The sequence below is a fragment of the Sapajus apella genome, unplaced genomic scaffold (genome assembly GCF_009761245.1).
Source record: "Sapajus apella isolate SASKATOON/1434 unplaced genomic scaffold, GSC_monkey_1.0 scaffold23, whole genome shotgun sequence".
Lineage (NCBI taxonomy): Eukaryota > Metazoa > Chordata > Mammalia > Primates > Cebidae > Sapajus > Sapajus apella.
In genome coordinates, this window is record NW_022436963.1 from 1155287 (window position 1) to 1175270 (window position 19984).

The following is a 19984-nucleotide window of genomic DNA, read 5'->3' on the forward strand; positions in this document are numbered from 1 at the left end:
GCTGCCTTGAGGTCCTCATGGCCAGCATAGCTTTTTTTGAGAGACCTGTGCCATGGGGCTCCTGTCTCCTCTCTTGTGGCCTCAGGACACCCTAAAGCAGATAGTCTTGGTGTTTGCTCCCTTGAATCAGACTGGATGGCTGTATACAAAGGTCATTCCAGGTCTTGACTGTCCTTGGATCTCACAGCTACTTTTGGAACTGAGAGCACCTTTTCTTCTTACCGGGGTCTGTGGGGATGAGTCCCACAGAAGCCAACCTGGCCTTTGCTCAGTGGACCCTGGCCTGTCCTGGGCTGGCCATAGGCCAGCCATCCTGGCTCTTATCTCCCTTGGGTTTGGTGCTGGATTCCTGCAGGCACTTCACCTCTGACTTGAGTGTGGGACTGGCTGAGAAATGTGATTATAGGCCATGAGATGCTCTAACCTCTCCTCGCAGGTGGTCAGGGAGAGACATTGTTACATCTCATGAAATGCCTGGACTACCCCTCTTCACCCCCTCAGATGTTTCATTTTGGTGGAGACTCCAAGGATGCCTTTTTTCATCCCTGCTTCCCTTCAGCCTTCTTGCTTGGACAATGTGGACCTTCCCTCAGCCCAAGATGTCGGCAGGCTGGGAGCAGCCCTTCCTGGGGCTGTGCTCTCAGCTGCTGGCATGGCCCCCCAATTGTTCCCCTGAGAACAATGGGCACTCTCTTTGGCTAGGAAGGGGAGTTCATGAAAGGAGCATTTCTTCGGATGCTTGAGAGCTTTGTGGCAACCCTGCCTGTGTGAGATGAACTGCAGTTTCTTCCTGCCTCGAGTGGGTGTTCCCCATTTCTGAATGGACCCCTTGTGAACACAGCACACCGGGAAGTGCGGGTTGGCGATGGAAGGCATCCTTGGGGGTGGGCTGTCAGAATGGCATTTGCCCAGACTCATCAACTCAAATACTTACTGAAAATATAGGCTTCTGTGTTTAAAAAAATCACTGACAAGGACTGAAAGAGAACATGACAAAGTAAAATAGATGATGTCAGGGCTCCAGATTGAAGGACTGATTCTGAGGATTTTATTAGTGGCTGTAACTATGTTAAGCTGCCCTTTACATTTTTGGGGAAAAAGATTAATTTTTGCTTTTAGATGAGAACGGTGAACATGAGATAAAATGCTTCATACCTCAGACCAGAAGGGCATTGGCTGGGCTGAACAGTGTGTTCAGTGTGTGATCCTGTGACCTTGGTGTTTGCGGCAGGGACCTTGTGCTGCTTTGAGGTTTGTGTGTCTTAACAGCAGGACCAATGAAAATCTCCTGTGGGTGTGGCTTTGCTTTACTTGTCAAACCAAGAGCCACATGTACTTCTCTCATGATGTTTTACCTCAGATGGGGACAGAGGCCTGGCCCTCTGACCTCAAGTTGGAGGCTCTTCCTGTTGGCCTGTGCCATCTCCCTGCAGCACAGCCATCTGACTGCCCATGCTCCTCATTAGTGGAAGGCCACAGATACAGGATAACCCTGAGTGTGAGTCAGCACCAAGGCTTACACTCCGTCAGAGGGTCCATCGCCTGCTTTCCTGAGTAGAGGACACACAGTCAGCTTGCAATGAGGAGGCCTTGACTGCCTCATGTGGGAGTGAGTGCCTCCAGGATGTTGTCTGTGGTACCCAGCCATAGATGGCTGCAGGTTGGCCCAGCTCTGCAGCCTGACTGAGGGATGAGGGAGCTGAAGGGTCAGGAATTAGTGACCAGGTCTGAAGGAAGGCAGGGACTTTGCCAAGTCAGGCCTCTACAGGTCTAAGCATTGGGATGTCACAGGGCAGCAGTTTATATCACTTTGAAATGGATCACTAAAAAGACCTCTAGGCATATCTCTTGGGGGACACAGGGAAGGGCGCAGATAACACTTTAGGGGCTGACATGTCCAGGGGTGTTGGTGGAAGGTGCCATCACAAAGGCCCAAAGTTCCCTCCAAAAGATTTGTAGTGAGAAGGAATGCTAACCAAATCAGTTTCTCAATGATATGTTATATTTAGGATCCTTCTTTACTGGCCGTCATCAGCTGTGAAAGTGCTCGTCCATCTCTCAAGAGTCTTTGCTTGCCATTTCTAAGTCCTATAACTCCTGCATAGATAAGACATCATCTTGTGGGCCCTGAATGATAAAGCTTGTGTTTTCTTGGTTTCATAAGCCAATTATAATTATTTGGCCCTAGGGAGAGCCTAATTCTTTAGTTTTATTTTTCAGCTATGCATAACTGACTCAGACTGTGGGTGGAAACCTGGTTTTATGAGAACTAAGTAATAGAAACTCCTGCACCCATTTGCTCTTTCTTCAAGTGTGGAATGGTACTGGCTTGGGGTGATAGACTTTGCTTATGTTTCATGGTGTTTTTGTTTTTTGAGACAAGTCTTACTCTGTCACCCAGGCCAAGGTGTAGTGGCACTTTAGCTCACTTTAGCCTTGACTTCCCCAGGCTCAAGCAGTCTTCCCACCTCAGCCTCCTGAGCAGCTGGGACCACCACGCCTAGCTAATTTTTGTATTTTTGTAAAGATCATGTTTGTTGTGTTGTCCAGGGTGATGGTGTTTAGTGCCTACAGGTGCTGTATCTTTATCAGAATCAATATTTGATGGTCTATTGTGTGTAGGAGGGCACCAGTAAAGCAGCTAGAGGGAGTGTCCCAGAGACTGAGGAGTGACCAAAACCTTCAAGTTTGGCAGTTCCTGGTTGTTGGTCATGGTGATTTATTGTGGGCATCGCTGGGCAGGTAGTTTTAGAACTTTTTTTCTTAAAGACTGTGTCACTATGTTGCTCAGTCAGGTCTCTACTCCTGGGCTCAAGTGATACTCCTGATGAGCAGCTGGGATTATAGGTGTGAGCCACCATGCCCAGCTCAGTCTTTGGAACTTTTTGTGGATCTGCCCAGGTTTTATGGTTTGATTCTTAATGTTTTGGAACACACTTTATGGGTCAGGGTTTCTGAAGTTGGTCATACGGCTTTTCAAGATCTTTTTTTCCTTAATGCTAGACTCGCTTTCTACCTCAGAAGCACATTGTCTCCAGGGATTGCTGAAACTGGAAAGTTTTCTGGCCTTTTGGGTGGCCTGTGAGCTGGAGCCTGTGATCTCCTTAAATCAGGCTTCTTTGTGTAGTTTCTGCCTCCTGCAGATGTGCCCAGTAACTGTCTGAAAGTTTCCTGCCTCGAGTGGGGGTCACTGCTTTGGAGCTGGGGGAGGTAAGGCCTGCTGACTTTATAGTTGCTGTCTAGTGTTTGGTGATGGAGGGTGGAGTGACCTGAAATGCTGGAGGAGTTCCATGGTTGGACCAGCTTATCACCCCAAACGCATGTGCCTCTGTGCCTCTGCTGCTGAGGACGTCACAGCCCTAATTCTTGCCTCTTTGCTGCCCTTCCTGGCTTGGCAACCCTTAGAGGATTAGTTGTGGGTGTCTGTGGTATAGTAGGCAGAAATCTTTATAATAGGCAAACCAGGGACTCTAAGGATAGTCAAAATCCCATGTGTAAATATGCCAGGATATAGTGTACCCTCCCCCCTCCTTTTTTTTTTTTGAGATAGAGTTTTGCTGTTGTTGCCCAAGCTTGGAGAGCAATGGTGTGATCTCGGCTCACTGAGTCTGTAATCCCAGCCTCCCGAGTAACTGGGATTACAAACATGTGCCATCACGTCTGGCTAACTTTGTATTTTTTTTTTTGAGACGAAGTCCCAATCTGTCGCCAGACTGGAGTGCAGTGGCGCAGTCTCGGCTCACTGCAACCTCTGCCTCCTGGGTTTAAGCAATTCTCCTGCCTCAGCCTCCTGAGTAGCTGCACCACCACACCCAGCTAATTTTGTATTTTTAGTAGAGACAGGGTTTCTCCATGTTGGTCAGGCTGGTCTTGAACTCCTGACCTCAGGTGATCCACCCGCCTCAGCCTCCCAAAGTGCTGGGATTACAGGCCTGAGCCACTGCGCCTGGCCTTTGTTTTATTAATTAATTATAGAAACAAGAAAAGGTCTCACTATGTTGCCCAGGCTGATCTTGAACTCCTGGCCTCAAACAGTCCTCTTGCCTTGGCCTCCTAGAGTGCTGAGATTACAGGTGTGAGCCATTGCGCCTGGTCTAGTCCACTGTTTCAGATTGAACAGGTGAAAGCAAGTCTTTGGGTTCTCACCTGAAGCAGGTCCCCCCTTCCCCCATGCCCCTTAGTGTTTTCATCCACTTCTGGCAGACAAATGTTGGCAGGCAACTCCCTGAGCTTCCCCAGCCTCAGCTTTGTTCTCTATGTGATTTTGGCTCCTCCATTGCCTGTAGCCTCCCCACTTACCTTAGATGCTTTGAGCTTCTGCTTTGTGGTGTAAGCAGGGAGACAGGACCCCACTGTGCACTGGCTCCAAGGTCAGTTGGGAAGGAGGACTAGGGAGTGGAGCCTGGACATGCCCTGGGCTCTCTTGTGCAGCAGCCTCAAATTACTTACTGAGTTTTTCAGAGCCCATGGGAGCTATAGGAACCATTATTGGCAGAGTCCATCATGAGCCTGGCACTATAATCATGAGGTTGGGGTTGTTGCCCTGATTTTATAGGTGAGGATACTGGGGCACAGGTTGGGTTAAGCCCCAGCCAGCCTAGAGCTGGGATTCATAGTGAAAGATGGGCCTTCTCATGGAGTAGGAGAATGAGGATTGTTATCCCCATTGTTATGGGGATGAGTCCAGGCTTGTCATTGGGCTGCATGTGTGAGAAGGAACTTTCATATCCTATTTCACCCTTAGGCCCTGAGAGGAAGAGAAGTGATCCAAAGTCTTTAAGTTTTGAAAGCTGAGGAGGTATCCCACTGAGGGTCTCCTCCTTTGTTAAGGTAGAGCAGGTGCTTTATCCCCAAGCACCTCTATAATGAGCTAAGCCCTGAGCGGAGTGCCTTTGGGAGGGTGGGGCTCTTAGTGGAATCCTCTAGGGACTGTGGACACTGCCAAACCCTCAGGCATATTCAGACTTCCAGGTCAGGGCTTTCGCCAAATGGCCTTGAAAATGCAGAGGTGCCAGTGTGTCTGTGACTTGACCAGGTTCCTTGTGGAAATTAGGTTTGTTTTGCTTCCTGTAGCTCTTCTATTATTAAAATGAATCATGGCTGAGTATAGTGGCTGACACCTGGAATCCCAACACTTTGGGAGGCTGAGGGCAGGAGGATCACTGAAGTCCAGGAGTTCAAGACCAATCTGGAAATGTAGTAAGACCCTGTCTCTACAAAAATATTTTTATTTTTATTTATTAACTTTTTGAGATGGAGTCTCTCTCTCTCTGTAGTTCAGGCTGGAGTGCAGTGGTGTGATCTCTGCTCACTGCAATCTCTACCTCATGGGTCCTGGTTCAAGCAATTCTCCTACCTCAGCCTCCCAAGTAGCTGGGATTACAGGCACGAGCCACCAATGCCCAGCTAATTTTTGTATTTTTTAGTAGATATGGGGTTTCACCATGTTGGCCAGTCTGGTCTTGAACTCCTGACCTCGTGATCTACCCGTCTTGGCCTCCCAAAGTGTTGGGATCACCGGCGTGACCCACTGCGCCCGGCCTCAAAAATATTTTTAAATATTGACTCTTGATTAGGCCTGGTGGCACACATCTGGCTCAAATAGGCCCAGCTACTCAAAAGGCTGAAGTGGGATGATCACTTCAGTCCAGGAGTTTGAATTTGCAGTGAGCTGTGATTGCGCCACTGCACTGCAGTCTGGATGACAGAGTGAGTGGGACCCTGTCTCAAAAAAATGTATATTTAAAGACTGGGCATGGTGGCTCATATCTGTAATCCCAGCACTTTGGGAGGCAGAGACAGGAGGATTACTTGAGCCTGGAAGTTTAAAGCCAGCCTGGGCAATCTAATGAAACCCTGTCTCTACCAAAAAAATTAATATAAATAAATAAATAAATACCAGCTACTTGGGAGGCTGAGGTGGGAGGATTGCTTGAGCCTGGGAGTTTGAGGCTGTAATGAGCCATGATTACATCACTGCACTCCAGCCTGGGCAATAGAGTGAGACCCTTATATATACATATATGTATATAAATAATCAATTGCCACTCAAAATGCTGCTTGGGCCTGATGTCACCAGCACATGGAGATGCAGGGGGTTTAGAATGTTCAGGCTAGTACTTTTCCTGAGTAGTACCCATGACCCTGGAGTGACTGCCTACTTCAGGGCTATAGATCTAGATAACTGTTCTGCAGCCAGATAATGGGGAATCAAAATCTGCAGAGGGGAAAGCAGGTGACTACATTGGAGAGGCTTGGCTCTTGTATTTGTCTGTTCTCGTGGTGCTATAAAGAAATACCTGAGCCTGGTAATTTCTAGAGAAAAGAGGTTTAATTGGCTCATAGTTCTGCAAGCTTTACAGGAAACAGTGGCTTCTGCTTCTGGGGCAGCTCCAGGAAGCTTCCAGTCATGGCGGAAAGCAAAGGGGGAGCAGGTACTTCATACAGCTGGAACAGGTGGAAGGCTGGGGGAGGTGCTATACACTTTTTTTTTTTTTTTTTTTTTTGAGATGGAGTTTCACTCTTTTTGCCTAGCCTGGAGTGAAGAGGAGCGATCTTAGCTCACTACAACCTCCACCCTCTGGATTCAAGTGATTCTCCTGTCTCAGTTTCTCCAGTAGCTGGAAATATAGGTACCTGCCACCATGCCCAGCTAATTTTTGTATTTTTAGTAGAGACAGGGTTTTACCGTGTTGGCCAAGCTGGTCTCGAACTCCTGACCTCAGGTGATCCACCCAATAGGCGTGAACCTCCATGCTTGGCCCACATACTTTTAAACAACCAGATCTTTTGAGAACTCTATCACGAGAACAGCACTAGGGAGATGGTGCTGAGCCATTCATGATAAACTGCCCCCATGATCCAGTCACTTCCCTCAGGCCCCACCTCCAACACTGGGGATAACAATTTGACGTGAGATTGGGAGATTTGGGCACAAATCTGAACCATATCAGCTCTGTTTTTCTGACATGACTTGCCCTAAATACATAGATAAACTTTACATGGATACAAAGCCATGGGCAGACAATAGTGAAACAATTTGGCCATGTGTGGCTCACAATTGTAATCCCAGCACTTTGGGATGCCGAGGCAGCTAGATAGCTGGAGGCCAGGAATTCGAGATGAGTCTGGGCAACATGGTGAAACCCCATCTTTTAAAAAAAAGAAAAAGAATAAAATTAGCCGAGCATAGTAGCACTCACCTGTGGTCGCAGCTACTTCGGAGGCTGAGGCTGGAGTATCACTTGAACCCAGGAAGCAGAGGTTACAGTGAACTGAGATTGTGCCACTGCACTTCAGACCAGAGCGAGACTCTGTCTCAAAAAAAAAAAAAAAAAAAAAAAAAAAAGGAGGGAAAGAATTTGTTCTCATTAGTCAAAATAAAGCTACCAGTTTTCATCTCCTATCTCCCAGTTTGAAATTGAGCATTATAACTTGCTTTGGTGAAACCTGAGGTTTTCTTTAGTGTTTATTGTTTGTTATGTGATATTAACATGTGTTAAAGCTACATGGCATAAAGTAAGTATATGGCTTCCAAGAAGGCCTTCAATGTGGGAGCCTTGCTCATAGAATGGCCGAGTTTGTTCTGTAGGTACTGCCTGTTAGGAGAACTTTTGGCTGTTCAGGTCAGCAGAATAGGAAGAGAGCCAGGCTGAGAAGCCTTGAGTTGGCAGGGCTTTTCTCAGTTTTCTCTGTTAAAAAATGCCCTTGTGTACTTGAAGACAGATTTGCAGAAGCACCAGGCTACTCACTTATCAACACTGATGGAGTGCCTAGTCACTCAGGAATGTCCCATGGGTCTGGCCAGCCATTTGGTGCCCACTTCTAGAGCTTCTTCTGGTCTCCCCCAAGTTTTTTCAGTCTCCTCTGCAGGTGACTTCTCTTTGGTTGGCTTTACCCAGACCTCTGTTCCAGGCCTTCCCTGTCACCTTTCCTCATCTTCCCTCTGCATATGAGCTCCTGTCCAGCTGGTGGCCATTGGGATGGAGTGGAGTTAAAAAATAACCCTCAGGTGACCAAAAACTGGGGTCTACACCCTAATTCACCTACTCTCCACCTTTCAGGACTCCTATTCCTAACCTACTCCTGTAAGATATCTGATGGTTCCATGAACACTCCGTTTGGATTTGGGCCTTACTTATTTGCTTCACGGTTGTTGTTGTTGTTTTTGGCAAAATAAGAGCGTAAACGTGTTTACATATGGATGTGCCAGTTTTCTTATTTAACATAAATGAACTGAATACTGTAAAGCTTAGGTTTTTCAGCCAAAATGTTTGAAATAAATGGTTTTTTTTTTAATGTTCGTTCTTTTGAGACAGAGTCTTGCTCTGTCATCCAAGCTGTAGTGCAGTTGGTGTGGTCTTGGCTCACTGCAGCCTCTGCTTCCCGGGTTCAAGCGATTCTTGTGCATCAGCTTCCTGACTAGCTGGGACTACAGGCGTACACTATTATGCCCGGATAATTTTTGTATTTTTAGTAGAGACAGGATTTTGTCATGTTGGCCAGGTTGGTCTCAAACTCCTGACTTCAAGTGATCTACCTTCCTCAGCCTCCCAAAGTGCAGGGATTATAGTTGTGAGCCACCATGCTCCAGCCAATACATGTGATTTTTTTATAGCTAAAAAAGATTTTAAAAGAAAAAAATATTTAGTATTTTTCATGAATTTGAAGACACCCATGTTTACAGATATTTTAACCTTTCTGATGTTTGATGGTGGGTGACAGGGTGGGAGATTTTTAATTAGATGATGGCACATCTTAGAGTTGATGGAATGTAGTATCACAAAATAAACACTATTTGTGGGCTGGGCACAGTGGCTCATGCCTGTAATCCTAGGACTTTGGGAGGCTGAGGCGGGCAGATTGCCTGAGCTCAGGAGTTCACGACCAGCCTGGGCAACACGGTGAAACCCCCTCTTCTAAAATACAAAAAATTAGCCGGGCATGGCATTGTGCCCTGTAGTCCCAGCTACTCAGGAGGCTGAGGCAGGAGAATTGCTTGTACCTGGGAGGTGGAGGTTTCAGTGAGATGAGATTGTGGCACTGCATTCCAGCCTGGGCAACAGAGCAAGACTATGCCTCAAAACAAAAACAAAAACAAAACACTATTTGCTGACCCTTAATGAGTGGCTTACAAAGCAATTAGGAAATGATAACCTCAATAATAATAACTCCTTTTTTTTTTTGAGACGGAATCTTACTCTGTTGCCCAGGCTGGAGTGCAGTGGTGCGATCTTGGCTCACTGCAACCTCTGCCTCCCGGGTTCAAGGATTTCTTCTGCCTTATCCTCCTGAATAGCTGGGACTACAGGTGCGCACCACCACGCCTGACTAATTTTTTTATTTTAGTAGAGATGGGGTTTCACCAAGTTGGCTAGGCTTGTCTTGAACTCTTGACCTCAGGTGATCCACCCACTTTGGCCTCCCAAAGTGCTGGGATTACGGGGGTGAGCCACTATGCCTGGCCCAATAATAATAACCCCTAACAATGTCAGTCATGACATAGTTTCAAAAAAAATTTTTTTGATATAAATAGAGATGGGGTCTCACTATGTTAGCCAGGGTGGTCTCTAATGCCTCCTGGCCTCAAGCAATACTCCCGCCTTGGCCTCCCAAAGTTTGGCATTATAGGTATGAGCTACCATGCCCAGCCTTCTCATATGTTTTTGCTGGGTGTAGGAAACCTGTTTAAATTAGTTTAAAATGGGGGGAATTATCTAGTTTCTGATAAGGCTGCTGCCTGGACACCTGGGTACAAGCCTGGGGTCTCCTTTCCAAATCACTCAAGTAACTTGTCTTTTGGCAGGAGGAAGCCCAGGAAACCAGAGCCACTGGGGAGCCCAGCAGTCATGGCTTTAGCTTTCCTGCCACAGGGAGGAAAGCATTTTAGGGTCTCCCTGTTGATAAGCAGTGGCCATGAAGGGCAGTCCCTGGGCTGAGGCTGGCAGTGAGATGTACTATCTGCTGACCAATGTATTTCTGGACTTGGTACAGGACGATGGAGATGAGAGTGCCTTCAGGCCAACCAGAGAGTGGGTGTCACGTTTCTTGCACTGGGGCAGGAGTAGGTGTTTCCTAAAAGTGAGAGGAGCCACAGATGGGGCCAGGGCAAGAGCCAAGTCATACTTTCCTCTTGTCAGCTGATGGTGGAGGTTTCTATAGTGGCATTTCCTTTGGTGCTCTGAGTATCACCAGTTATATGTGATATATGTGTGAAAGGGACTTCCACACCGAAAGAAGTCTGGGAGAGGCTGCTGAGTTGGAATAAGGTGATGAGCTCCTTAGGCCTGCTTCTGTGCCTGGTCTCTCCAAGGGCAGAAGAGGGCTCCGTATATTTCCTGTACTTGATTGACTGTAGAACCTCTCTCTTAGAGAGACCAGAGCTCCTTGGGATTCCTTTGGTAAGCACTATTCTAGAATAGTTGATTCTATTCCCTGCTCTCTGGGCACCACAGTTTGTCTTGAGATTTGAGAAGCAGGGTAAATGAAAACATTAGATACAACTAACTCTGTTTGCTACACAAATGTGCCCCCACTACACTTGAATGTAACGTGATGATGTTCTGTGACTGTTCTGATGGTGATTTTGGATGCCGACCTCACTGAGATGACCTCAAACGTGAGTCCTTCAGGGCGTTAGCTCTCCCTAGTACCCAGACCTGTGTGCATCTCCATTTTGGGGCAGGAATGGTCCTCCAGGCCAGGCAAGTAGTGTGAGCAAAGATGTGATGTCTGTAGAGGGTCAGGGGAGAAGTCTGAGGCAAGGCTGGAAAGGAGTGCTGAGGGCTGGGATGAGACACTATGACTTGATTCTGCAGGTAGAATGGGCAAGTAGGTGGCAGGGTGTGTGACTGTTATAAAATCCACAACAGTCATGAGCTCCATGGCATCAGTTCTCAAGAATGAGACATGTACTTGAGTGCCAGCACTGCTGTCTCCCCACTGTGTGGCCTTGGGTGAGGTATTTGCCTCCCAAGCTAAGCCATCTCATAGCCCTAGTCTTTTGTGACAGGTAAATAAGTTCAGTTTTGTCCCTCTAGAGGCAAGGAATTGGCTTCCCCAGCAGGAACTCTAAATTACACCTTAAGCCTATCACACAATTCAGGTTAACTGTTGTAATCATATTCAGGTTATGCACTGACACTAGTACTTTATGCTTGTGTCTCTTCTAGGTATCAGCGGCAGGGAAGGAGGCTTTGCCGTCTTGGCTGCACTGGGACCCGAAGAGCCATACCCTGGAAGGCCTCCCCCTTGACACTGATAAGGGCGTGCATTACATTTCAGTGAGCGCTGCACTGCTGGGAGCCAATGGGAGCCACATCCCCCAGACCTCCAGTGTGTTCTCCATCGAGGTCTACCCTGAAGATCACAGTGAGCTGCAGTCCGTGAGGACAGCCTCCCCAGACCCTGGTGAGGTGGTGTCATCTGCCTGTGCTGCAGATGAGCCTGTGACTGTTCTGACAGTGATTTTGGATGCTGACCTCACCAAGATGACCCCAAAGCAAAGGATTGATCTCCTGCACAGGATGCAGAGTTTCTCAGAAGTAGATCTTCACAACATGAAGTTAGTGCCAGTGGTGAATAACAGACTATTTGACATGTCGGCCTTCATGGCCGGCCCAGGAAATGCAAAAAAAGTGGTGGAGAATGGGGCCCTTCTCTCCTGGAAGCTGGGCTGCTCCCTGAACCAGAACAGTGTGCCTGACATTCGTGGCGTGGAGGCCCCTGCCAGAGAGGGTGCTATGTCTGCTCAGCTGGGCTACCCTGTCGTGGGTTGGCACATTGCCAATAAGAAGCCGCCTCTTCCCAAACGCATCCGGAGGCAGATCCATGCCACACCCACACCTGTCACTGCCATTGGGCCCCCAACCACGGCCATCCAGGAGCCCCCATCCAGGATCGTGCCAACCCCCACATCTCCAGCCATTGCTCCTCCGACAGAGACCATGGCTCCTCCAGTCAGAGATCCTGTTCCTGGGAAACCCACAGTCACCATCCGGACGCGAGGTGCCATTATTCAGACCCCAACCCTAGGCCCCATCCAGCCTACTCGGGTGTCAGAAGCTGGCACCACAGTTCCTGGCCAGATTCGCCCAACGATGACCATTCCTGGCTATGTGGAGCCTACTGCAGTTGCTACCCCTCCCACAACCACCACTAAGAAGCCACGAGTATCCACACCAAAATCAGCAACGCCTTCAACTGACTCCTCCACCACCACGACTCGCAGGCCGACCAAGAAACCACGGACACCCCGGCCCGTGCCCCGGGTTACCACCAAAGCTCCCATCACCAGATTGGAGACTGCCTCACCACCTACTCGTATTCGCACCACCACCGGCGGAGTGCCCCGTGGTGGAGAACCCAACCAGCGCCCAGAGCTCAAGAACCATATTGACAGGGTAGATGCCTGGGTTGGCACCTACTTTGAGGTGAAGATCCCATCAGACACTTTCTATGACCATGAGGATACCACCACTGACAAGCTGAAGCTGACCCTGAAGCTGCGGGAGCAGCAGCTGGTGGGTGAGAAGTCCTGGGTGCAGTTCAACAGCAACAGCCAGCTCATGTATGGCCTGCCTGACAGCAGCCATGTGGGCAAACACGAGTATTTCATGCATGCCACAGACAAGGGGGGCCTGTCAGCTGTGGATGCCTTTGAGATCCACGTCCATAGGCGCCCCCAAGGGGATAGGGCTCCTGCAAGGTTCAAGGCCAAGTTTGTGGGTGACCCAGCACCGGTGTTGAATGACATCCACAAAAAGATTGCCTTGGTAAAGAAACTGGCCTTCGCCTTTGGGGACCGAAACTGTAGCACACTCACCCTGCAGAATATCACCCGGGGCTCCATTGTGGTGGAATGGACCAACAACACACTGCCCTTGGAGCCCTGCCCCAAGGAGCAGATCGTTGGGCTGAGCCGTCGGATTGCTGAGGACGATGGAAGACCTCGGCCTGCCTTCTCCAACGCCCTAGAGCCTGACTTTAAGGCCACAAGCATTGCTGTGACGGGCGCTGGCAGTTGTCGGCACCTACAGTTTATCCCTGTGGCACCACCCAGGAGAGTGCCCTCAGAGGCGCCGCCCACAGAGGTGCCTGACAGGGACCCTGAGAAGAGCAGTGAGGATGACGTCTACCTGCACACAGTCATTCCGGCTGTGGTGGTCGCAGCCATCCTGCTCATTGCTGGCATCATTGCCATGATCTGCTACCGCAAGAAGCGGAAGGGCAAGCTTACCCTTGAGGACCAGGCCACCTTCATCAAGAAGGGGGTGCCTATTATCTTTGCAGACGAACTGGACGACTCGAAGCCCCCACCCTCCTCCAGCATGCCACTCATTCTGCAGGAGGAGAAGGCTCCCCTACCCCCTCCCGAGTACCCCAACCAGAGTGTGCCCGAGACCACCCCTCTGAACCAGGACACCGTGGGAGAGTACACGCCCCTGCGGGATGAGGATCCCAATGCGCCTCCCTATCAGCCCCCGCCGCCCTTCACAGCACCCATGGAGGGCAAGGGCTCCCGTCCCAAGAACATGACCCCATACCGGTCGCCCCCTCCCTATGTCCCTCCTTAACCTGCAAGCGCCTGGGTGGATACAGGGTAGGGCAGGGGCCTGGAGACAACATGATGTTGTCTGTGGAGACCGGTGGCCTGCAGACCATCGCCCACCAGGAGCCGACACCTGACCTAGCACACACTGACACAGGGGCCTGGACAAGCCCGCCCTCTCTGGTCCTCCCAAACCCCAAAGCAGCTGGAGAGACTTTGGGGACTTTTTTATTTTTATTTTTTGCCTAACAGCTTTTGGTTTGTTCATAGAGAATTCTTCGCTTCGTTTTTGATGGCTGGCTCTGAAAGTACCATGTGGAGTGGAGATGGCAGGAGCGAGGAACCATGAATGAACTCGCAGGCAGTGCCAGGCAGCCCCTGGCTCTCTGCGTTTTGCCTTTAACACTAACTGTACTGTTTTTTCTATTCACATGTGTCTAGCTGCAGGATGTAACATGGAAAACAGTAACTAAAGATTAAATTCAAAGGACTTTCAGAAGTTAAGGTTAAGTTTTTACATTTAATCTGCTGTTTACCTAAACTTGTATGTATAATTTTGGGGTGGGTATGGGGAATTGCTTTGCTAAAAATAAGCTCCCAGGTGTTTCAAACTTAGAGAAGACCAAGGGACAGTATTTTTTATCAAAGGAATCCTATTTTTTCACACTATGTCAACTTGGTTGCTCTGATACCCCAGAGCCTGGTTGGGGGCCTCCTGGCCCTGGCTCATGCCAGGGCCCTGGTGCTGGGTTTGCTCTCCCGCTGTTGCCAGGGGCTGGAACCTGGAGGGGTCTCTTGGGCCACAGACATCCCCACTTCCAGCCCATATACACTAGTGGCCCACCACCAAGGGGTCTTCATTTCCATGAAAAAGGGACTCCAAGAGGCAGCGGTGGCTGTGGCCCCCAACTTTGGTGCTCCAGGGTGGGCCAGCTGCTTGTGGGGGCACCTGGGAGGTCGAAGGTCTCGACCACATCAACCTATTTCCTTTTACTCTTCTGTGCGTGTTTTTTTTTTTTTTTTTTTTTTTTTCCTAAAAGGAATATCACAGTTTTTGAAACACTCAGTGGGGGACATTTTGGTGAAGATGCAATATTTTTATGTCATGTGATGCTCTTTCCTCACTTGACGTTGGCCGCTTTGTCCTAACAGTCCACAGCCCTACCCCGACCCACCCTGACCCCCCCACCCCTTTTCTCTGGCACTCCAGTCCCGGCCTTGGGCCTGAACTACTGGAGAAGGTCTGGTGGCTGGGGAGGAGTGCCAGCAATAGTTCATAGTAAAAATATGTGGGCTCTCAAAGCTAATTTTTTACTAAAGTTTTTATACAGCCTCAAATTGTTTTATTAAAAAAAAGATTAAAAATGGTGATGCTTACAGCAGTTTGTACAAGCTCTTAGTGTTGATTCCATGGAACTGACGGCTTTGCTCATTTTGATTTTTTTTCCCCCTTCTTTTCCTAATGGTTCAAGTTCTGGAATTACACTGGGCTTCTTTTGCCATTTTTAGCAGAACATCCATCCGTCCATCTGCATCTCTGTCCCATGACTCAGGGGCGCCCACTCTGCTTGATTCTCCTCCTTTGGAAGAAACCATTTTAAGCATGACTTTTCTTGATGTCTGAGTTATTTTGGGTACCTTTTAGGGAGGAATGCCTTTCGCAATAATGTATCCCTTCCCTGATTGAGGGTGGGTGGGTGGACCCAGGCTCCCTTTGCACACGGAGCAGCTAATTCTAAGCCATATCGACTGTTTTGCAGAGGATTTGTGTGTGCTGCCTCAGGAGGGGAGGGCTGGTAGGAGGGGAGGGGTCTCCATCCTACTGTTCTCCAGAGGGCATTTCCCCTTGCGCCTTCTCCCACAGGGCCCAGCCCCTTTCCCTTGCCCCAGTCCCCAGCAGGGTACTCTGGAGTGAGCAGTGTGCCGCTGTGGGGGATCCTGTAAATTCAGGCTTTGTGGACCACTGGTGACTGAGCTCATACCTTCAAGCCAGAGTTTCCCTGGTGCCCCAGAGACAGGAGCACAAGTGGGATCTGACCTGATGAGATTATTTCTGATGACCTCATCAAAAAATAAACAATTCCTTATGTTCCAGGTGAGGGCTTTGAAAGGCCTTCCAAATAGCTCTGTCACCCCTAGCAACTCCACCATTGGGCACTGCCATGCAGAGACGTGGCTGGCCCAGAATGGCCTGTTGCCATAGCAACTGGAGGCGATGGGGCAGTGAACAGAATAACAACAGCAACAATGCCTTTGCAGGCAGCCTCCTCCCCTGAGCACTGGGCTGGTGATGGCCGCTGGACTCTGAGATGGAGAGCCAATCTCACATTCAAGTGTTCACCAACCACTGATGTGTTTTTATTTCCTTCTATATGATTTTAAGATGTGTTTTCTGCATTCTGTAAAGAAACATATCAAACTAAATAAAAGCAGTGTCTTTATTACAACGCCGTTGCCTCTGGGCATCTGTTTCCCTGGCATCTGGAGAGGTTTCTGGACATGAGGGGTTGGGACTCATGTTGACAGAGGGAAGAGGAGACTCAGCCAGGTCTACTTGGTGTTGGCCTGTTGGCCTCCACGTAAGCCTTACCATTTCTGTGCTGGGAGGAGTAGGTGTGCACTCCAGAAACTGCCAACATGTAATGCCCACTTCATGCCTCTTCTGCCTGTGAGCCAGCTAAGACAAGTCTCTTTCATTCTCAGTTCCTCATCCGTAAGCGGTGGAGGATAGCAGAGAACCCAGTGAGATTGGCTGGGAAGGAGGATGGTGGGAAAGATGTTACAGGTTTTCTGCCCCAGAGTGGGTCAGGCTCTACTTTCTTGGTAGGGGTCTTTCAGGGCAAGTCTCTGTGAAGACAGGGATCTAGGGATGCCTCTCCTGCAGCTCTACCCCAGCTCCTTCCTGCATTGTCTTGTGGGCTTGGGACTGCCTAGTTTCCCAGGTAGTCTCAAGGCAGGTTTGGTGTTGGCTTCAGGGTGGAAACAATGGTTTCTGGCCAGGCTACTCAGCCCTGGTTGTCCTGTAGATTCTGAGGGTTTGGGGGTAAACTTCAGTGCCTGGCCTGGGATGGACAGGCCAGCTGAGTAGGCTGAGCATGACTCACTGCCCAGGAAGGGGCAGATGGGTTGTCATAGGATGAGATGCAGCAGCTGTGTTTCAAGGGACAAAGGGGCAGAATTGAGCAGTTGATCACAGAACAACTAGTGCCTCTGGGCTCAATTCTGCCACCACTGGCTCCTCTGCTCAAAGTTTTCAAGACCCAGAGAGGCTGGTCCCATATTGCAAATAAGCGCCGAGTCCCAGGGTGGGGGGTTGTTGAAGATCCAACAACTACTTGGAGTTGGGACCTGAATGGGCACCACGCTAAGTGCCAGGAAAGGCTGTCCCCAGCATACACTTCACTCCCTAGGCCTAGCAGCAGGGGCCAGGAAATTACCCGTCCTTACTCTCGGGAGCTTCTGCTTAACACCTAAACTGAAGCTACTGGGTAATGGTGTGGCTTCAGCCACACTGTTCTGAACTCAGGTAAGGGAATACTTGGTCTTGACAGAGAACATTAAGGCCAGAAGGACCTCTGACCTCTGCCCTGCCATGCTTCCTTTGGGAGATGGGGAACTATCCGCTGTTTAGCCCAGCAGACCCTTGACCCCTGGCACTCGTGCCAGATCCTTGTGACCTTTCCTTGATTTGGATGGGGACTGCTCAGGTCTTTTTCTTTTCTTTTTTCTTTCTTTCTTTCATTTGTTTTTTTTAGGTGGAGTTCTGCTCTTGTTGCCCAGGCTGGAGTGCAATGGCCTGATCTCGGCTCACTGCAACCTCTGCCTCCCAGGTTCAAGCAATTCTCCTGCCTCAGTCCTCTGAGTAGCTGGGATTATAGGCATGCACCACCACGTCCAGCTAATTTTGCATTTTTAGTAGAAACAGGGTTTCTCCATGTTGGTCAGGCTGGTCTCAAAGTCCCCACCTCAGGTGAGCCGCCCACCTCAGCCTCCCAGAGTGCTGGGATAACATGTGTGAGCCACTGCGCCCAGCATGCTCAGGTCTTTTAAGCTGGGGATAGAGGGTCGTAGACAGGAGGGCAGGAAGGAAGGAGCATCAGGCCCACAGGAATCTGCCCTCCCACATTCTGCTGACCTGGAATCACTCTGGCCTGGCTTGGAGACAGTGCTGGTCTCTAGAAAATGCTAGAGGAATCTGCATCTTCTCCTGGCATAAAGGCACTGCCTTGGGCCAAGATCTTTGAGCTAGTCCTGGGGTCAGGGCTGTTAGCTGGAGCATCTTCTGGTGTGTCTAGGCGAGTCTGACCTCTAGAATACCACGTTTGGTGGGGACTGGAGGCTCCATACTACTTACCTCATTGTAGCCCACAGCCTGGCCACCCCTTGTTGCTAACAGGCTGAACAAGCTCCTAGGAGAGGCCCTTTCCTAGCTCCCCTAAAGCATGGAAGGAAGGCCCAATTCAAGCATCAGTCTTTCAAGAGTTAGCTTCATTTCTCTATTTGTTTTCTTTTGCTCTTTTTTTTTTTTTTAGAGACCAAGTCTCGCTCTGTTGCCCAGGCTGGAGTGCAGTGACACGATCTTGGCTCACTGCAGCCTCCGCCTTCTCAGTTCTAGCAATTCTCCTGCTCAGCCTCCTGAATAGCTGGGATTACAGGTGCATGCCTCCATGCCTGGCTAATTTTTTGTATTTTAGTAAAGATGGGGTTTCACTCAGGCTGGTCTCGACCTCCTGAGCTCAGGCAATCCACCTGCCTCAGCCTCCCAAAGTGCTAGGATTACCGGCATAAGCCACTGCACCCAGCCTATTTCTTTTTTCTCCCTCCGTCTCTCCCTCCCTCCCTTCCTTTCTTCTTTTTCTCTCTCTTTCTTTCACGGGGTTTTGCCATGTTGGCCAGGCTGGTCTTGAACTTCTGACCTCTGGTGATCCACCCGTCTTGGCCTCCCAAACTGCTGGGATTACAGGCATGAGCCACCATGCCCGGTCTTTTTTTTTTTTTGAGATGGAGCCTCTCTCTGTGGCCCAGGCTGGAGTCCAGTATCACAATCTCAGCTCACTGCAACCTCTGCCTTCCAGGTTAAAGCGATTCTTTTTTTTTTATTTTTAATTTTTTAATTTTTAATTTTTATAAGACAGGGTTTCACCATGTTGGTCAGGCTGGTCTTGAACTCCCAACCTCAGGTGATTTGCCTGCCTTGGCCTCCAAAGTGCTTGGATTACAGGCGTGAGCCACCATGCCCGGCCAAAGCGATTCTTATGTCTCAGCCACCTAAGTAGCTGGGATTACAGGCATGTGCTACCATACCCGGCTAATTTTTTAGTCTGTGTGTAGTGACAGGGTTTCACCATCTTGGCTAAGTTGGTCTTGAACTCCTGAATTTAAGTGATCCTCCTGCCTTGGCCTCCCAAAGCGCTGGATTTCTGTATCTTAAAAGTACAAATCCATTGGTGACTCTTCCTGTTTTGGTCATCATCTTGACTACTACCTTGAGGCAAAGTGACTGAGGCCCAGAGAGGGGCAAGGGAGTTAGTTGGTCCAGGTCTTGTGGATAGTGTGAGGCGTGTTCAATTCTAAGTCTGACCCAAACACTTTAGGTTTTATTTTATTTATTTATTTTTTTTGAGACAGCGTCTCGTTCTGTCCTCCAGGCTGGAGTGCAGTGGCAGGATCTGGGCTCACTGCAACCTCCACCTCCTGGGTTCAAGGGGTTTCACCATGTTGGCCAGGCTGGTTTTAAACTCCTGACCTCAAGTGATCCTCCAGCCTTGGCCTCCCAAAGTGCTGGGATTACAGGCTGAGCCATTGCAACCGGCCAAGTTTAATTCTGATCATAAAATTTTCTTCCTGTTGTAGAACAGCAAATAATTATTTGAAGCCACTATGGAGGAATGCTGGATACCATTTCCCTGTGGGGACCGTAGAAGATCTAGAGGATGAGGTACGGCAAGAAGTTCAAAGCGGGGGCTCCCATCAGCTGGAGTTGGGGTGCTCCTGCAGAAGGGGCCCACCCAAACAGCCTACAGCGTGGGCAGCATGGAGACCTGGTTGCTGGGGCCCTGGTTAGCCCCACTCCCCACAGCTTTGGTGGCGATTATCCTAGAGTCTCAGCTAGGGTCCGGTGAATTGTTCAGTCCATGTCCCTGTGAAGGCTCCGTGTGGCGAGACGCAGGGCCTTGGGCAGGTTCGGGTTGGGGATAGGGAGAGCTCTCAACCTTGGTAGTGGCTCTAGGTGTCCCCCAGGTGAGCCCAGCAGAGTGGACTGCCAGCAGCAGCTCTGGGCCGAAGAGGGAGACAGTGTCTGCAGGCTCCCAGGAGGTGGCGCCAGAGGATTAAGCCGCCAGCTAGGCTTAAAGCAGAGGTCTGTGGGCGGGGCTAAGAACGCCGCCAGCTCCGGAAAAGCGCTAGCCGCTGGAAGGCCGGCCGTGGGCCGAGCTG

The 19984-nt window shown here is 49.6% G+C and overlaps 1 protein-coding gene across 5 annotated transcripts in view; it reads left to right on the plus strand.

The window, feature by feature from the left end:
- Positions 1-15996, plus strand: part of DAG1 (dystroglycan 1) — a 68371-nt gene extending 52375 nt beyond the window's left edge. For all 5 annotated transcript variants that reach the window (XM_032289837.1, XM_032289836.1, XM_032289835.1 and 2 more), the window contains one exon: positions 11172-15996. In XM_032289837.1, coding sequence (XP_032145728.1) covers positions 11172-13574 — 2403 coding nt within the window. In that variant the 3' untranslated portion in view covers positions 13575-15996. The remainder of the gene's footprint in view (positions 1-11171) is intronic.
- Positions 15997-19984: the final 3988 nt, after the last annotated feature.